We start from the raw sequence: 15761 nt of genomic DNA, 5'->3' as shown, positions 1-15761 counted from the left end.
ACACACACACACACACACACACACACACACACACACACACACACACAAATAAAAAAATTAAAACCCATAGTTAGACACAAATTTTGTCAGAAACATTCAATCAGCACTTATGAGATTCTAGATGAATGAACACCATATGTTCCTGAGATATTTCTGGGATTTGGTTACAAAATTTTCTAACACAAAAAGAGAAGAGTTGATGTACAAGGTAAAGAGACAGAAAGCTCTGAGACCCAGGCTCGATCTTCAACTCCTTTAGGCCTGGACACTAACAGTTCTTGTCTCTGGTTCTTTTTCCCTGAGACAAGACAGGAGGCTCAGCTCCCTTTGTGGCCGTGTGCCCCAGCAGAGGGAGGATCCCCATGCTTTCAGTGTCCCCCTCTCTGCCATCTTCAACTCTTCATTTCTTTCCTAAGACCTCTGGAACTTACAGGCCAGGAAGTTTAGCCAAGTTGAGGAGCTCCGGGTTCAGAGGAGAAAAATGAGAAATCGGTGAGTGATTGAGAGAGATAACTAACGCTGACTCGAGCATCCATACGTGCGCACGCGCGTACACACACACACACACACACACACACACACACACACTCACTCACTCAGCAGGCTCTCCCTCCTTCTCAGTATCAGTCTGAAAGAATGATTCAGGCAAAATTTGTGCCTTTATGGGCCTTACAATTCAGTAGAATAAAGACAACAAAGAGAAATGAGTTTTCACGGAAAACCAAAATGCCAATGTAGAAAGGGGAAAATACCGTATGCCAAGAAGTCAGATGGTGTGGGGATAGGGAGAAAAAAACCTGAATAAGGAGTCTGCCATTGTTTGGATACTTTCAGGAGGTTATTTCCATCAGGAGACCCCGGCAGCTCACAGACCTCTGAATTATGATGTGTATTATTTAAACACCCAGTCTCTGAGGCTGAACCTCTGGGTTTAAATCCCAGCTCTGTTGCTGAGTTCTCGGGGGATCTTTGATAGTTATTTATGTCACATGCTTCAGTTTTTGTGACTGCAAAATGGAGGTGTTAGCTTTAACGCATTGGTGCAGAGATATGAGAGTGCATACCAAACACATGGGCTCAGACTTGGCACATTAATTTGAAGGTAAAATTAGCCATAAGTATAATTTATATCACCAAATTTGACATTTCTGTGTATGTGCATATGTATGTGTATCTGTATGTGTGCCTGTGGATGCTAGACATCAGCATCAGTTGTCTTTCTCAGTCACTCACCATCTTTCTCTCTCTCTCTCTGAACCTCGAAGCTCACCATCTTCGCTAAACTGGCTGGCCTGCAAGTCCCTGAGTCTCCTGCCTCTATCTCTCCAGTGCTAAGATTACAGGCATGCACCATTGCACCCAGCTTATTATGTGAGTGCTGGGTATCCAAACTCAGGTCCCAGGGCATTCAGGGCAAGTACCCTAGCAGCCAAAGCCATCTCCCCAGGCTCCTGAATATAATTTTTTCCTTTGTTTCCCTGAGCGGAATTTTTTTTTTCCTAAAATAAAATCGTAAAAGTTTTTGCCATTAGGTATCCTTTGAAGTATAGGATCTTCATTATAACCATTTTTTCTGTGACTAGATGTTCCTATAAGCTTGAAAATGGGTTACACATCACAGATTTCACATCTTTATGCTGTTTCCATATTTAAACTTTTTTGGTGATTTTTTTTTTTTTTTATGACAGGGTCTTGTTACAGAGCCCCAACATTCCTGGGATTCACTATGTAGACCAGGCTGGCCTTAAACTCACAGAGCTCTGCCTGCCCCTGTCTCTCAGCGCTGGGGTTCAAGTAGAGTGCCACTACACTTGGCCCTTGTTTGTTTGTTTTGTGGTGCTTAAGAGTTGAACATGCTGGTTAACTGCCATGGAGTTACTGACGCCCACCTGTCTAGCCACGACTAACTTTAATTCTTAAGACCAGTGTGGTCATTTTCTTTTCTAAGTTTAGTATTTTCTTAGAAAGTAAACTTAAATTAAGTATCAAATTAGATGAAAATGTAAAGAATAAAAACAAAAATGTGGGGCACTAAATTTGTGAATTGTAAAATCCAAACTACCTTTTAATTTTGGATTATTTGTAACATGCTGTTTCATCCATTTCTTACAACTAAAAGCAAATGCTATTTTTATAGAAAATTCCTCTATTTCCAATAGCTCTTTCTCAAATAATTGACAAAGTGGCTGATCGACAGGACTCATCCACAGTTTCATTCAGTGCAAAAGCTAACAGAATCATGAAGACATTTTCCACTTTGATTTAAAAGTTGTTACTGTCTGTAATCAGGCTCTGCATTAATGACGGACAATGAAAGCCATATGCTGGGCTACATCTTTCTTTCTGATGACTAGATATGGGAACATGAGTTAAGTCAGGCCCAAGGAAGCTTCTAGAGCTGTTTGAATCATCTCTGATCACGAAATCAGAAGGGAAAGATCCCAGGCTTACCATGTAGTTAGTCTTCAGTACCAACTCCCCAAATCTAAGAAGGACCTAACATTTTCTTTTAACTTGATTGTAAAAATCAAGGGAATCCTTTATAGGAACACTTTGCAACTTAAAAAAAAAACACTGCATGCCGTTTTCTGTGAATGCCTGGGGACAAGCCCTGCTGCTAGGTTTACTGCTACCACCTTCCACACAGATGCCATAAGATGCCAGACTGAGAACAGTCACACTGCTCGGCCATGTTGCTTCGTGTTGCTTGGCTTCCAAGGCCACTCACTCATGGAACTTTCTCGGTGATGCCTCAGGGTAGCCTCATTTGTTCAGACTCACTGCTTGCACTTGATTTTCCTCCCCTTCTACTCAACAAACACGTGGATTTTATCTCACGGCGCCACACACTCATACATCTGGAATATCCTTGGGACTACACACTGAGACAATTTTATTTTCAGAATGTTTGGGGGGACAGAGAAGTAATTAAAAATGGTGTGTGTGTGTGTGTGTGTGTGCGTGTGTGTGTATGTAATTAAAGTGCTCTGTGAGACACACATGACTTACCTTTTCATGTTGCACATGGCCGCCCTTCTTCCTCCCTGCCGGAGCACTGTCAATTGAATCTCTCTGTGCGTCAGAGCCAATGAGTGGAAGGAATCTTAGACTCGTGGGACTTGGCACCTGCAAACCACAGACTGAGTCAGGCACCCTTGAAGTGTTTACTTCTGAAAGGCAAACCTGGGGTAGGGGTGCCACGCGAGAGGTGTGTCTGCTTCAAACTACGTGCCCCCTTTCAGACTGCCGTGGATCTCACTGTCTTTCTCCCTGAATTAGTTTAGGTTGTCTTATTTGCCTTTTTAAATTAAAAAACAAAAAATGATGTCTTCGGGTGTTCTGCCTGTGTGTATGTCTGTGGACCATGAATGTTCTTGGTGTCTTCAGTCGTCAGAGAGGGTGACTATATTCCGGAACTGGAGTTATAGGAAGTTGTGAGCTGCCACGTGGATGCTGGGAATTGAACCCAGGTCTCTGGAAATGCAGCAAATGTTAACTAGCGAGTCATCTCTTCAAGCCCTTGCTTTTGATTTTTTTTTGAGACAGATTTATGTATTTCAAGCTGGCCTTGAACTCTACCCCCTCCTACCCATAAGTGTGCAGGTATTTGTGTGTACTCATGCTTATAGAGGCCAATGGTTGATATTAGTTTTCTTCCCGATCACTCTCTGCCTTATTTACTGATGCAGGGTAATTGGCACTTGCCAGTGTGGGCTTGTCCAGCCAGTCACCTTGCCAAGCGGAGTCCCTGAAGCACTGGGGTTACAGGCCTCAACTTCCCAGCTTTTATATGAGTCCTAAGGATCTGAATTCTGCTCCTCATGCTTGCATAAGCAAGTGCTTTCTCCACTAAGACATCCCCCAGCCCTCCAGTTTAGTTTTTGAGGCCAAGTCTCTCACTGAGCCTCAAGCTCATCGATGAAACAAGAATAGTTGGTCAATACACCTGGGCGTTCTTCTGCTTTTACCATCCAGAACAGGTACACTCCCTACCATGTTCATGTGGGTGTTGGGGATCAAAACTCAAGTCCTTATGCTTCCATGGGAAGTACTCTAATGACTTAGCCATCTCCCCAGCCCTCTCCTCTTAGCTCTTGATCACTGTCAGCATCATCATGCTCTCTACTACAGTGAGCAGGTCCTCATAAAGATAGGTAATGCTTCACATCTATGTTGATCTTAAGTTGACATATTTGTCTTATTATTGCTTGGGTGCATTCATTAGTTCCTTAACCCTGGTTGTCTGGGGTGGAGACTTAGGTGAGAGACTTGATGACTATAGGGCAGATAGTAACATAGGCATAGTAATGGAGTGTCCACCCAAGCCTTGCTGAAATATAGGGACAGTATGGGGAGAAGGTGGTAGAAAACAAGGTCCAAAAGTCTGGCAGAGCCAGATCATAGAAAGTTTGTATGCTACTCTAAGGTATCTGGATTTTACCCTGAAGGTATGAACCACTAGGTCAAAGTTCAAAGCCATGCTTATATACAAGAGTAGAGGTGAGCAATTCAAACTACTCATATACACGCCCCAAGACTTGCCTGGGACAGGACCCAGTACTTTTATGGAAACATCCACGAGCTGTTTGTGTCAGCAGCGAGATCTCGGGTTTTGTGTTGTCCTGTTACCACTTTAGTTCTAGAAAGTTCTGACTTACCCTGTATATAGGCAGAGAACCAAAAACAACCCCTGCCTCTCTGTTTTCTGTCATGAAACCTTCCAAAGCGTATCGGCGATTCTACAAAACAGACCAATGACTTATCAGAGAGGGCACTTTCTATCTATCAAATATCCATCAAAATCCTGGGGTCAATCCCTTCTCACTAAGGCAAGACTCTAGGCAATTCCTCCTTGATGATAAATTTAGGGAAAGAGGCTACTCCAAAGGAAGCTTGACTGTCATGACATTATTGGTACTGTCAACTGCTTGCCAAAAGGAAATTATAAGAAAACTGACTAGTTTAATCAGAGACTCAAGTGAATCCTGTCTGAACTCAACTGGCGTTGAAGCCTTTCACTGGAGAAGGGACATGGGAAGATCGGCAGGGAAGGTAAGAAATTTGGGGGTATTCAAGGGTTTCGAGGATTCTAAGCCTTTCTAAGGATCTTAACCAATTTACTTAATATTTCTGTTATTATCTCACCTTTAGTTTGTGTGTGTATGTGTTGATTTTTAAGACAAGCCTCTTTTTGTAGTTCAGGCTGGCCTGGAGCTCACTATGTAGACCAAGCTAGCCTTCTTCCCAGCGTTCTTATGTCTATCTCCTGCATTCATATGTACATAGTAAGGCACAGCTGTTCAACCATACCAGATGCTGCCACATGAACCTTCAGTGACTTTTTCCCAGTTCATATTTCTTCTGCCACCATAAGGTTACTGTTTCTGATATCACCAGACTCTTCATTGAGACCCCAGGAGGTCTAAAGTGGAGCCCCAAGGCACTGTTGATGTACATTTCCCTGTTACTGAAGAGCTTAGGTGTCTTTTGATGCACTTGTTGGCACATACCTTTTCTTCAGTGAAGTATTCACGCTTATCAACAGCTTTTGGACCCTTTTTCCCCACCCCCACCCCCACTTATGTTCCAGACACCAACCTTTGCTCATTTACAAGTATTCTGAAGATGGGGTGAGTTTGTTAAGGGCATCCCAGATGAAGAGTACCTCAGGGACAGAAAGCTCATGGAGTCAGTGAGTGTGACCAGTGGACAGGGAACAGTAGTGGGCTAGACATTAATTCAAACATTTTGCTTTACTTGTCTTTGCACCAGAGGGAATCAATTTTAATCAATTAATTCCTAACCTCTGGCCTCAGACTACATCCATCCTCTAGCATGGTAAATAATAACAGTTCACTTTTCTCATACTACGCTGTAAACAAAATGTGCCCACGACTGCAGGCTAATTGCCAGGGCTGTCTAGACCTCTTTCCCACCCTCAACCTATGGATACTATGCAGACCTCCTTTCTAAGAACAGAGGTTCTCCTGACTTACCTAAGTGCCCCAGGGCAGTCACTCCTCAGGAATACAGAACCTTCCCCACTGAGTCACGCCCAGAGAGAACCAGCATTTCTGACTTTTATCATGAAGAGAGGGCTACGAAAACTAAGGAATGTGGCGTTCCCCACCCACCTCAGTCTCTTAAAAGAAACACAGCTTTAGCTCTACTTTGGTTTCAATCCCATGAGACTCATTTCAGCATTTAAAAAAATACACACAAATTCTCATCCAGCCCAGATTGGCCTTGATCGCCTTATGCCTCTGAGGCTAGCCTCGAACTTCTGACCCTGCTTTCTCTACTTCCCAAGCACTGGGAGTACAGACAAGCACTACCACCCCCTGCTCTCATTTTAACCTGCAAATCTGTAAGATAATTATTTGCATTATTTATGCCAAATAAAGTTGTGGCAGGTTTTTTTTTTTTTTTTAGAGCAACAACAGAAAACTAACATGCTACAAACAGTGGGAATAATCGAATTCAAAAAATTCAAAAGCAAAGCTAAGTTTTGTTATTTTAGCTACCTTAGGAGAAGAAAGAGACTTGAAAAATTTAAAATCATGTTGCACTTCAAAGGGCTTGGGAGGTGTACGTTTGAAGAGCAAAGACATTGAGCTCATTTTTCTCCATCTGCATACAAAAATGAAAAAAAAACAGTGAAGTACAGAGCTATAACTTTCATTCCTTGTCAAATGAACAAATATCCATTGTACCCTTCCTCTCTGCTTCCCACACTGCCTGACTCTCCTGGCACCAGTCCCAGTGACACTGACTCTACCTAATTCTTATTCCATTTTGCTTCCTAGATCTCCCTCTAGGGAAACTACAGCAATTTCTACTCCGCAGGAACAGTCCATGTAATTAAAATCATCAGTTGTCATTAGGTGGGAACCCTGTACAGTAGGAATGGGAAAAAGTCTTACAATTCAATGCTTGACTTTTGAGTGACCTTTGGAAAGTTCCTCTACAGTTAGAACTTACAGATTTAGAAAGTCATAACTAAGCGTTAACACCCCCTTTGGAAAGCAATCAGTAACCTTATCTTGAGATTGGATCATTCAAGGGCTAGAGAGATGACTCAGTGGGTGGAGGTGCCAAGCCTGATGAGCTGAGTTCAATTCCCAGGATGTCCTCTGACCTCCACAGACTTGCCAATGTATGCACTCTCCATTCCTCCCAGGCCAAACAAACAGAGCAAACTTACCTTTTAATGACACAGTGTAAGCACAATCATAGACTTAAATTACCGGAGCTATGATGACCCTTTTATGATTTGGTACCTACAGTTTATGACTGTAATATCTGCTACCAGTTTGTCAGACCTTTTTCTTATGTGTACTTCTTGAGTGTTGGCACTGATCTAAGAACAGGAAAGACTGGTCCTCAAAGGACTCACATTCACAAACTGGAATACATAATCAGAACAGATATTATGTATTAAAATAGTTAACAGTATCAACTCAGGAGCTGGATTCCCAAGAAACAGGCTTGCAGGCATGTCTGTGAGGAATTATTTATGTTCGGTTGATTGAGGTGAGAAATCCTGCTCTAAATTATTCCTGACAGAATACAAAGAAGAAAGTGAGACAAGCAACACTCATCACTCTCTGCTTCAGCACCAGCTTCTTCAGCTACTGTGGCCATGATGTCCCTGCCAAGATGGACTGCTCCCTGGAAGTGTGAGTTCAAACAAACTCCCCCTTAAGTTGTCTTTGCCAGGCATTTGGTCATAGCAGCTGAGAGACCAAAAGATAAATTAGCAGCTATTATTAAGACCTGAAGTAGTTTCGTAAAGAAGTCTAGTAATGCCCTGAGGGGAAGGACCGCCTTACTGCATTCTTTCCCCACCCACTAGAGATAACAGTTGCTAGGAAACTGGCCCATCCCCCTAGGGAGGGACACCAGATCATTATGGTCTGGGGACCTTCTTATAGCCAATCAACTCAAAATGTAGCATTTTGACCAATAGATGCTTGCCAGGCAGGAATTGCCCCTGCCTTGGGCATGCTGGGAGGGACCAGAATCTATATATCACCTAACTAACCTGGGCACGGCGCGCTCAGCTCCCACCGATTTGGTGGTGACTGTTGTGGGTCCAAGCTGCGGCTTGTAATTTACAATAAAAAGACCCTCATGTGTTTTGCAACGGAGTCGATTCCTGTGGATCTTTTGGGGGTTCTCGAACTTGGGTATGACACAGCAAGTGTAGTAACTGATACAAGGTGCATGGCTATTCAAGACTGGAAAGTTACCCACAAGATAGGACTAATCATTTCTCGTTGTTAAACTTGGTCCACATCTTTATGGGCTTGGCTCTACTAGTCTATGTCATATACTTTAGCCAGCCTCCCTTTTATTGCTCCTTACTGCCAGCCAAGGCAAGCCTTGAGCCTTCTGGTGGTGCTTTTTAGTCATCTGGAGACCTTCTCGACAAACCCCCCCCCCCAAGTTGGTTGTATATTTTTCTGAATCACATAGATTCTGATTCTTCTATTCTTATTTACATCATTTCTGCATTCCTTGCATTAAACAATGGCATCCGATCTTTCCAATTTTGACTCACTTAGGATTCTCCAGAAGGACTTTCTCTTTGACAACCCCCCCTCAGAGGTGTCCAGCTTGGAAGCTGTTATATGCCGCCGGGTGCTGGGAACTGAACTGTGTCCTTTGCAAGAACAGTAAGTGTTGGTCACCACAGCACCGCATCTTCAGCCCTTTTGTTACTGTGTTTCTGTTTTGACACAGAATTTTGCTAGGATAGCCCTGGGAGTACTAAGATTGCAGGTACCAGCAGACAGGGACCTGGTTCTATCAGACTTTTGTAGTTTTATCTTCCAAATCTTCCCCAGATTCCCCTCATTCCCCGGACTCCATATGATGGACTATATCATATAACGGTCTCAAGTTACTTGGTGCCTCTGCTAACACAAATATCTCTTTGTTCTTTCGTATTGCCCATTGGCTATTAAGAATCAGGTGTTCCCAGGACTACTGCACCGAATTATAGTGTTTGTATTTACATGTTTCTCCCCTCCATGGGGCTTTAAAATCATTGAGAAGTTTTTTGACTTTAAATTCCCTACTCCACCACAGTGCCACAACATTTTAACAGTTTATTTCTTGTCTGCTTATTTAAAGAAAAACTGAATGGTCTTACCTCTCACGGTCAAATATCAGAGGATATTCATATTTTTGCTTCTTCTCTGTGAACTTGCTTTCTTCTTTTATCTCTATGGGGTATTCATTAACATCACAAGGCAAAATGAAATCACTTGTTTGGGTTAAATCAAACATTCTTCGTTGTCCAAAGTATCCACAGTAATGACCGCTGCTGGAATGCCAGAGTCTGAAGGAGGCTCAAGGAAGGAAGGGGAAGATGTGAGCATGATCATAGGTCATGGATCATACGGATGGCCTTGGTCTACCAAGAATTTTAAAGTTCATTCAGAACTCTTCCTCCTCAATGCCATGGAGCTAATCTTATGTGAACCCTAATTTTTGAACTCAACCATACTAGATCAGCATTTTGTCAAGGGATTACCCCCACAGCCCTTTAATTTAGCAGACATTTTATCAGTAAGAATTCTAACCTGTAATTTCTGGCATTGGCCAGTTTGAACTTGTGCCTGCAATCTTCACTGATGGAAGCTAGAAAACAAGGCAGACATTTCTCTCCAAACAACCCCACTAACAAAAGCTGATTAGAACCCGCACAGAGAGTCTATAAGCTAAATTAGGTCTTACAATCTGTCCACTTAGGAAATCACCACCAACAGAACTCATGAGAAAAGAGACCTGGGGATGCTTTGAGTAATGCTGAATATCCCCCCAATGTTCCAACCACAGTCCCTACTCCCCAGTGGTCACAGCTGAGTAGTGAGAAAGAATGATAAAGGAAGTTCTTCTCCATCCGTACTAGTTCCCTATTGGCCCCAAGAAGCTTCTCCAATTTGCCCAGGTGATTTAAATGAATACAGAACACAATTAGCAGGACTGTGTGCTCTCTATCGGAGAGAGAGATGTTTGTTTGGGGTTTTGAGAGTAGGTCTCACTATGTAGCCTAGTACAGCCACCCAGAGACTTATGGGAAGCTCCTGGCTAGACAAGGCTACATAATGAGACACTGACCTTCCTGTATTAGCTTCTCAGGTTCTGGGGGTACAGACATTTCTTTATGTCTTGGTTTCAATACTAACCAAGGGGTTCTGCTGCAATGACCAAGAAGAGAGATAACCTAAAGGAACTAAGAGTAGATTCTGCACGATTCTGGTTGTAGGCTACCTCAAACCAAGGGAAGGCACAAGCACAGACATCCAGCTGAGACTCCTAATATTTGATACTCTCTGAGGATTTAACACTGGCATCTTACAGACCTCCCATATTTTAGTTTACAGCATTACTGAAGAAGCATGACTTTCTCAGAGATGTTACCAATAAGAAAACAGTTATGAAGAACATTTATAACAAGCCCTTTAAACTGAAAAGTAAGAAGGTTAAGAGACTAAATGAATTCTGCTCCAGCCCCATATTAAAGCGACGTGCTCTCTGGCTTCACAGTGTTTCCTGTTCCTCATGGCTCTGTCCCCCCAAGTGAATAAGTGAATAACCCCTCCTGAGATTCTGAGCCTTAGACACAGACCCTGAGCCGTCAGGAGGCTTCCAATTTCCTGCCCTATGGCCCAGACTTAAATCTCAATTATTACTTTTTTCTCCATTGAAAAGTCATAATCTTTTCATAAACAAGATTTAGAATGTTAGAGTGCCTGCCTCTTGAGAACGTGGCAGCATATATTAGCCAAAGGACGTGGCTTAGTTACAAAAGCAGCAGTGTTTTGAGACAGCTATTAATAGAGACAAGCTCTATGAATTGAGTATCTAGGGAGTGTTCTACTTAAAGGAATCATAAAAATAATTTCTCCAGGCCAAGGACGACTGGCTTGAACAGTGCACTAGTCTAAATGTCTGTGTCCCCCCAAAGTCATGTTGGACCCCAATTCCAAATAGGATGGCATGAGATGGAGCCTCTAGGAAATGTTAGGTCCTAAGAATTCCACCTTCCTTAATGGAATTAGTGTCTGCATGAAAACTGACCATATGATGTATTGAGACTGAGAAGTTAAAAACTGGACGAGGTCCTCCATACTGGTAGCCACTCTCTACAGAGTCCCAAGGCTGCCCAGAGCATCACTGGACAAGGCAAACCATCCTCACTCAAGCCATTTATCCTTTAAAACAATTTATATTGGTTGATTGACTGATTGATCGTGTGTGTGTGTGTGTGTGTGTGTGTGGTGTACACAGGTACTTATGTGGAGGTTAGAGAATAATTTTGTGGGAGCTGGTTTCCTCTCTGCCATGTATGTTTCCAAGACCAAACTCAGATCACCAGGCTTAGCAGCAAGTGATTTTACCCTCTGAGCCATCTTGCTATCCTTCTCTTTTTTATGTGAAAGACTCCCGGTTAGAGCCTCTCTAAATGGGGAGACCCCGCTTCCCAAGGAACAGCGAAACCAGCCTTCGGATGCAAGCCACAAGAGGTTTATTTCGATACACGGGTACCCGGGGCGACAAAGTCTCTCGGAGGACTTGCGCGCCCCCTGGGTGGAAAGCTGGGGTTTTTATAGGGTTTTAGAGCAGAAGCGCGGGTACAGAAGCGAGAAGCATGGTTACAGGGGGCTGATTGGTACATTTACATGAGACCACAGTTTGAGTCAGAGTTTGGCAGGGACACCAGGATTCCAGGAACTGGGTGGTTGAAACGGTCATGATGACCCCTTAACTTGGCCCGCCACATGTTGTTTTCCTTAGGACTCCTATCTCAACTGGAACAGTCTCACAGATATCCCATGAGGGTGATTAACACAAGCTGTTTTTTAGCTCGACTGGGGCAGCCTGACCGCAGATATGACACAGCTGGGTTTCTCAGTAATTTTCCAGTTCCCCACCTAGCCTACAGAGTTTCTCAAAACAGTGGTGTACTACAAAATAGTAGTTAGCTATGTTTAACTTAGGGTGAGGCGGGGGTCTTTCATTGAGCCACAGTTTATACATCAGCACCCTGCCTTTCAGCCTCACCTAACCTTGGTTACTTCATAGGACTCTTAATCTCTAAATATCACAGTCAAATTAAATTCCTTTTCTCTTAATATCTCACATCTGTGATTAAATTTTAACGGGGGTTTTAGAGGGAACATTTAAATGACAGCAGTGCCCCTAACAAAAGAGGTCTAATGGAGCCGTTTCACTGAATCCACTGTGTCACTTTTAGATATAGAACAGCCCAAAAGGCTAATGTTTTGGACATTTGGTCTGCATCTGGTGGCACTAGTGAGAGTTGCTAGGATCTCGCAGGTGCTGTGGATGAATTCACAGTTAAATGGGTTATAAGGAAGTGGGTATAGTTAGTCTGGTATAGTGGGTATAGTTAGCCTTTGGAAGTCATGTCATAGTCCCCTTCTGAACGTGCTTCCTGGTCACCATCAACTGGACAGCCTTCCTTCACCATGCCCCACTATTAGGAGGCGCTGTCTCTTTGGTTTTTGTTTTTAAAGATTTATTATTTATAATGTATACAGTGTTCTGTCTGTATGTACACCTGCACGCCAGAAGAGGTCACTCATAGATGGTTGTGAGCTACCATTTGGTTGCTGGGAATTGAACTCAGGACCTCTGGAAGACAGCAGCCAGTGCTCTTAACCTCTGAGCCATCTCTCCAGCCCCTGGAGGCGCTGTCTCGCTGCAGATTTAGTCATCTAGGCATGGATGACTCCATGCCACTGAGGACTAGAGTCTCTGAACCTAAGTAACACTTCCCTTGTGGGCTCCTGACACGGCTCAGAGGGCAAGGCTCTTGTCTCTCAGCCAAATGGCTTGAGTCTGAGTCTCCGAATCCACAGAAAAGTGGAAGGAGAGAACCGATTCCATGAGGTTGTCCTCTGTTCTCCACGTGTGCACCACAGCACATGTGGCACCTCAGCACTTGAGTGTGAGCACACACACACACACACACACACACACACACACACACACACACTCTCACACACACGCTTAAAACCTTCCACCTTTAAGCCAATTTAATCAAGTGCTTTGTTGGAATGATGGAGAGCTGACTGTCACACACCATGTTAGGAGTTAGGCAGGTGACATTTACGAAGCAGGGAACAAGCTCTAACGGTTCCATCTGCTGATATGTGATCTTGGACATTCCCATCTCCGGAGCTATGAAAAATAACTTCTCCTGTTTGTAAGCAACTCACTTTAAGGCGTTTTGTTATAGCAGCCTAAAGAGACTGAGACGAGAAGGTACTGCTCATAGCAACACAGGCTTATATACCTTTGGTGGGAATGTGTACAATGTGCACAGGCACTCACATGCATATACAAACACACGAACTATATCCTTCATCAAACATAGTTGTTGATGATATGGAAACAAGCCCGAGTAAAGACCGGAAGACAAAGTTATGAAGGGCATTTGTAATAATACATTTTTCCCTTTAAATAAAACAACAGGTCACTGACACAAAAATAGCTCTATTTTCCTTCCCTACAGGATCACCTCGATTTTGATGTTTCTAAATGTTCCTCTGGATCTTTGCAGAGTAGAGGTCTTTAGTGATGTCTATCTGGAGTAACGTCAGGGTTCCCTGGTTGTACATGGCAAGTCCCATTCTCCATGCTGCTCTCTCACTTTCTCCTTTAGTTGAATCTGTTACTCCCTTCTTTAGTTGAAGCTCGTGTCTTCTTGATTGGACATGCCATATGGCTTCCAACCCTAAGCCACTGGTTTCCAGTCTAAATCCCTCCAGTGGCTTCTTTAGAGGTAAGTACACAAATCTACAGCAATGCCTGCTGCAGCTACTACATAGCTGCATCCCCAACCTAACCCCTATCCTCAAGCCCACAGAGTTAGCCAGGTTCTGCTGGGCTTCAATTCAAGGACCTTAATAACAATATAAACGATCGATCCCTTCCTTTTCATTTGTGTTTTGATTGGTCTTTCGAATCAAAGGCCACACTCGAAGCCTCTCTACATCTCCTAATATTGTCCAGCTCTGTTCTTTTAAGAACGTACTTTGCTGCCATGACTTTAAAACATTTCAAGCAGGCAGGAGTTTGTCTCTAGGCAGGTCATGACATTTCCTTCCCTTTTGTTTCTATGTGTGAATGTGTTTTTAGTATTTTGGGGACATGTGCTTAGCATGGATTGCAATTAAGTTCAAGTAAGTAAGTTATGTCAAAATAGATCGCACTGTAATACTAGTGGACTTCCCTCTTTTGTTTGGTGGGTCTCTGCACCTTCTACTCTTGCTTCTTTTTCTCCCTCTTCCCTTTTCTTTCCTTTCTTCCTTTCCTCTTCCTTCCCTTTTATGACCCCCTAACTTGTCCTCTCTCTTCCCTTTCCCTCTTGCCTCCTTTCTTTCTCCTCTTTCTCCTTTCCTTTCCTTTCTCTTCCTTCTTTTCTTCTTTCTATTTCTTTTGTTCCCTCCCTTCTTTTTCTTTCTTCTCTTTCTCTTTCTTTCCTTTCTTTCTTTCTTTCTTTCTCTTTCTTCCTCTTTCTTCTTTTTCTTTCTTCCTCTTTCTTCTTTTTCTTTCTTTCTTTCTCTTTCTTTTCTTTCTTTCTTTCTTTCTTTCTTTCTTTCTTTCTCTCCTTCCTTCCTTCCTTCCTTCCTTCCTTCCTTCCTTCCTTCCTTCCTCCCTCCCTCCCTCCCTCCCTCCGCCTTTCTATGCTTCCTTCCTTCCTCTGCCTTTCTATTCTTGTTTCCTTTCTTCTGTCCTCCCCTCCCTCTTCCTTCCTTTTTCCTTTATTTTCTGCTCTCCTTTTTCTCCCTCTTTCTTTGTTCCTCTCTCTCCTCCTTTCCCTTTTCTCTCACTTTTTGACATTTCCCAGTCTGGCTCAAAATTCTTGAGCCTAAGAGATCCCCCTGCATCTATATCCCCCAAAGAGCTGAGACTACACATATGCCCCATGCCACCTAGGTATATGCTCTTTCCCATGACTATTTTTTAAAACTTTTGATCCCAAATCTTCTGTGCCCTTGCCCAGGTTTGTGTCTAGTTTTCTGAGCTGCCAATCCTGTTTAATTCTCTAACATTCAAAACCCTATTTTACTGTAAGTGCTTGTGATAATTTTTTATTATCTATTTATTTAATACAATTTATTAACTTTGTATTCCGGCTGTAGCCCCCCCCTTTCTCCTCCCAGTCCTGCCCTCCCTCCCTCTTCTCTTCCTATGCCACTCCCTGAGTCCACTGATAGGGGAGGTCCTCCTCCCTGTCCATCTGACCCTAGCCTATCAGGTCTGGTTGCATCATCTTCCTCTGTGGCCTGGCAAGGCTGCACTCCCCAGGGGGAGGTGATCAAAGAGCTGGCCACTGAGTTCTTATTAGAGATAGCCCTGTTCCCCTTACTAGGGAACCCACTTGGAGACTGAGCAACCTATGGGTTTCCTCTGAGCAGAGTCTAGGTCCTCTCCATGCATGGTCCTTGGTTGGAGCATTGGCCTCTGCAGTCCCCACCCCCTCCCGGCCCAGGTTTATATCCAAAGGTCCATCTTCAGGCCACCGGCTAATACTAGGAAAATTCCCATGCTTGCACCTGACACTGCCACAGCCCTAGGCCACCTGCTCAAACCCACCATTTGTCATAACTTTTTTTTAAAGCAGTATTTGCTTAATGAGTCTGTGTAAAAGCAAACATTACACACATACATACACACACACACACACACACACACACACACACACACACACACACACA

General features: G+C 43.4%; 1 protein-coding gene across 1 annotated transcript in view; it reads right to left on the bottom strand.

The window, feature by feature from the left end:
• The window catches only part of Wdr64 (WD repeat domain 64), a 112635-nt gene that overhangs the window by 604 nt on the left and 96270 nt on the right, over positions 1 to 15761 (bottom strand). The window contains exons 25-28 of the mRNA XM_055609825.1: positions 9158 to 9346; positions 6525 to 6630; positions 4659 to 4739; positions 3010 to 3126 (exon numbers count right to left, since the gene is read on the bottom strand). Of these exons, the coding sequence (XP_055465800.1) occupies positions 3010 to 3126; positions 4659 to 4739; positions 6525 to 6630; positions 9158 to 9346 (493 nt within the window). The remainder of the gene's footprint in view (positions 1 to 3009; positions 3127 to 4658; positions 4740 to 6524; positions 6631 to 9157; positions 9347 to 15761) is intronic.

This window comes from Psammomys obesus, unplaced genomic scaffold (genome assembly GCF_907164565.1).
Source record: "Psammomys obesus unplaced genomic scaffold, mPsaObe1.curated_primary_1811, whole genome shotgun sequence".
Taxonomy (NCBI): domain Eukaryota; kingdom Metazoa; phylum Chordata; class Mammalia; order Rodentia; family Muridae; genus Psammomys; species Psammomys obesus.
The sequence above is the reverse complement of the archived record's forward strand: the minus strand, read 5'-3'. Positions and strand labels throughout refer to the sequence as shown.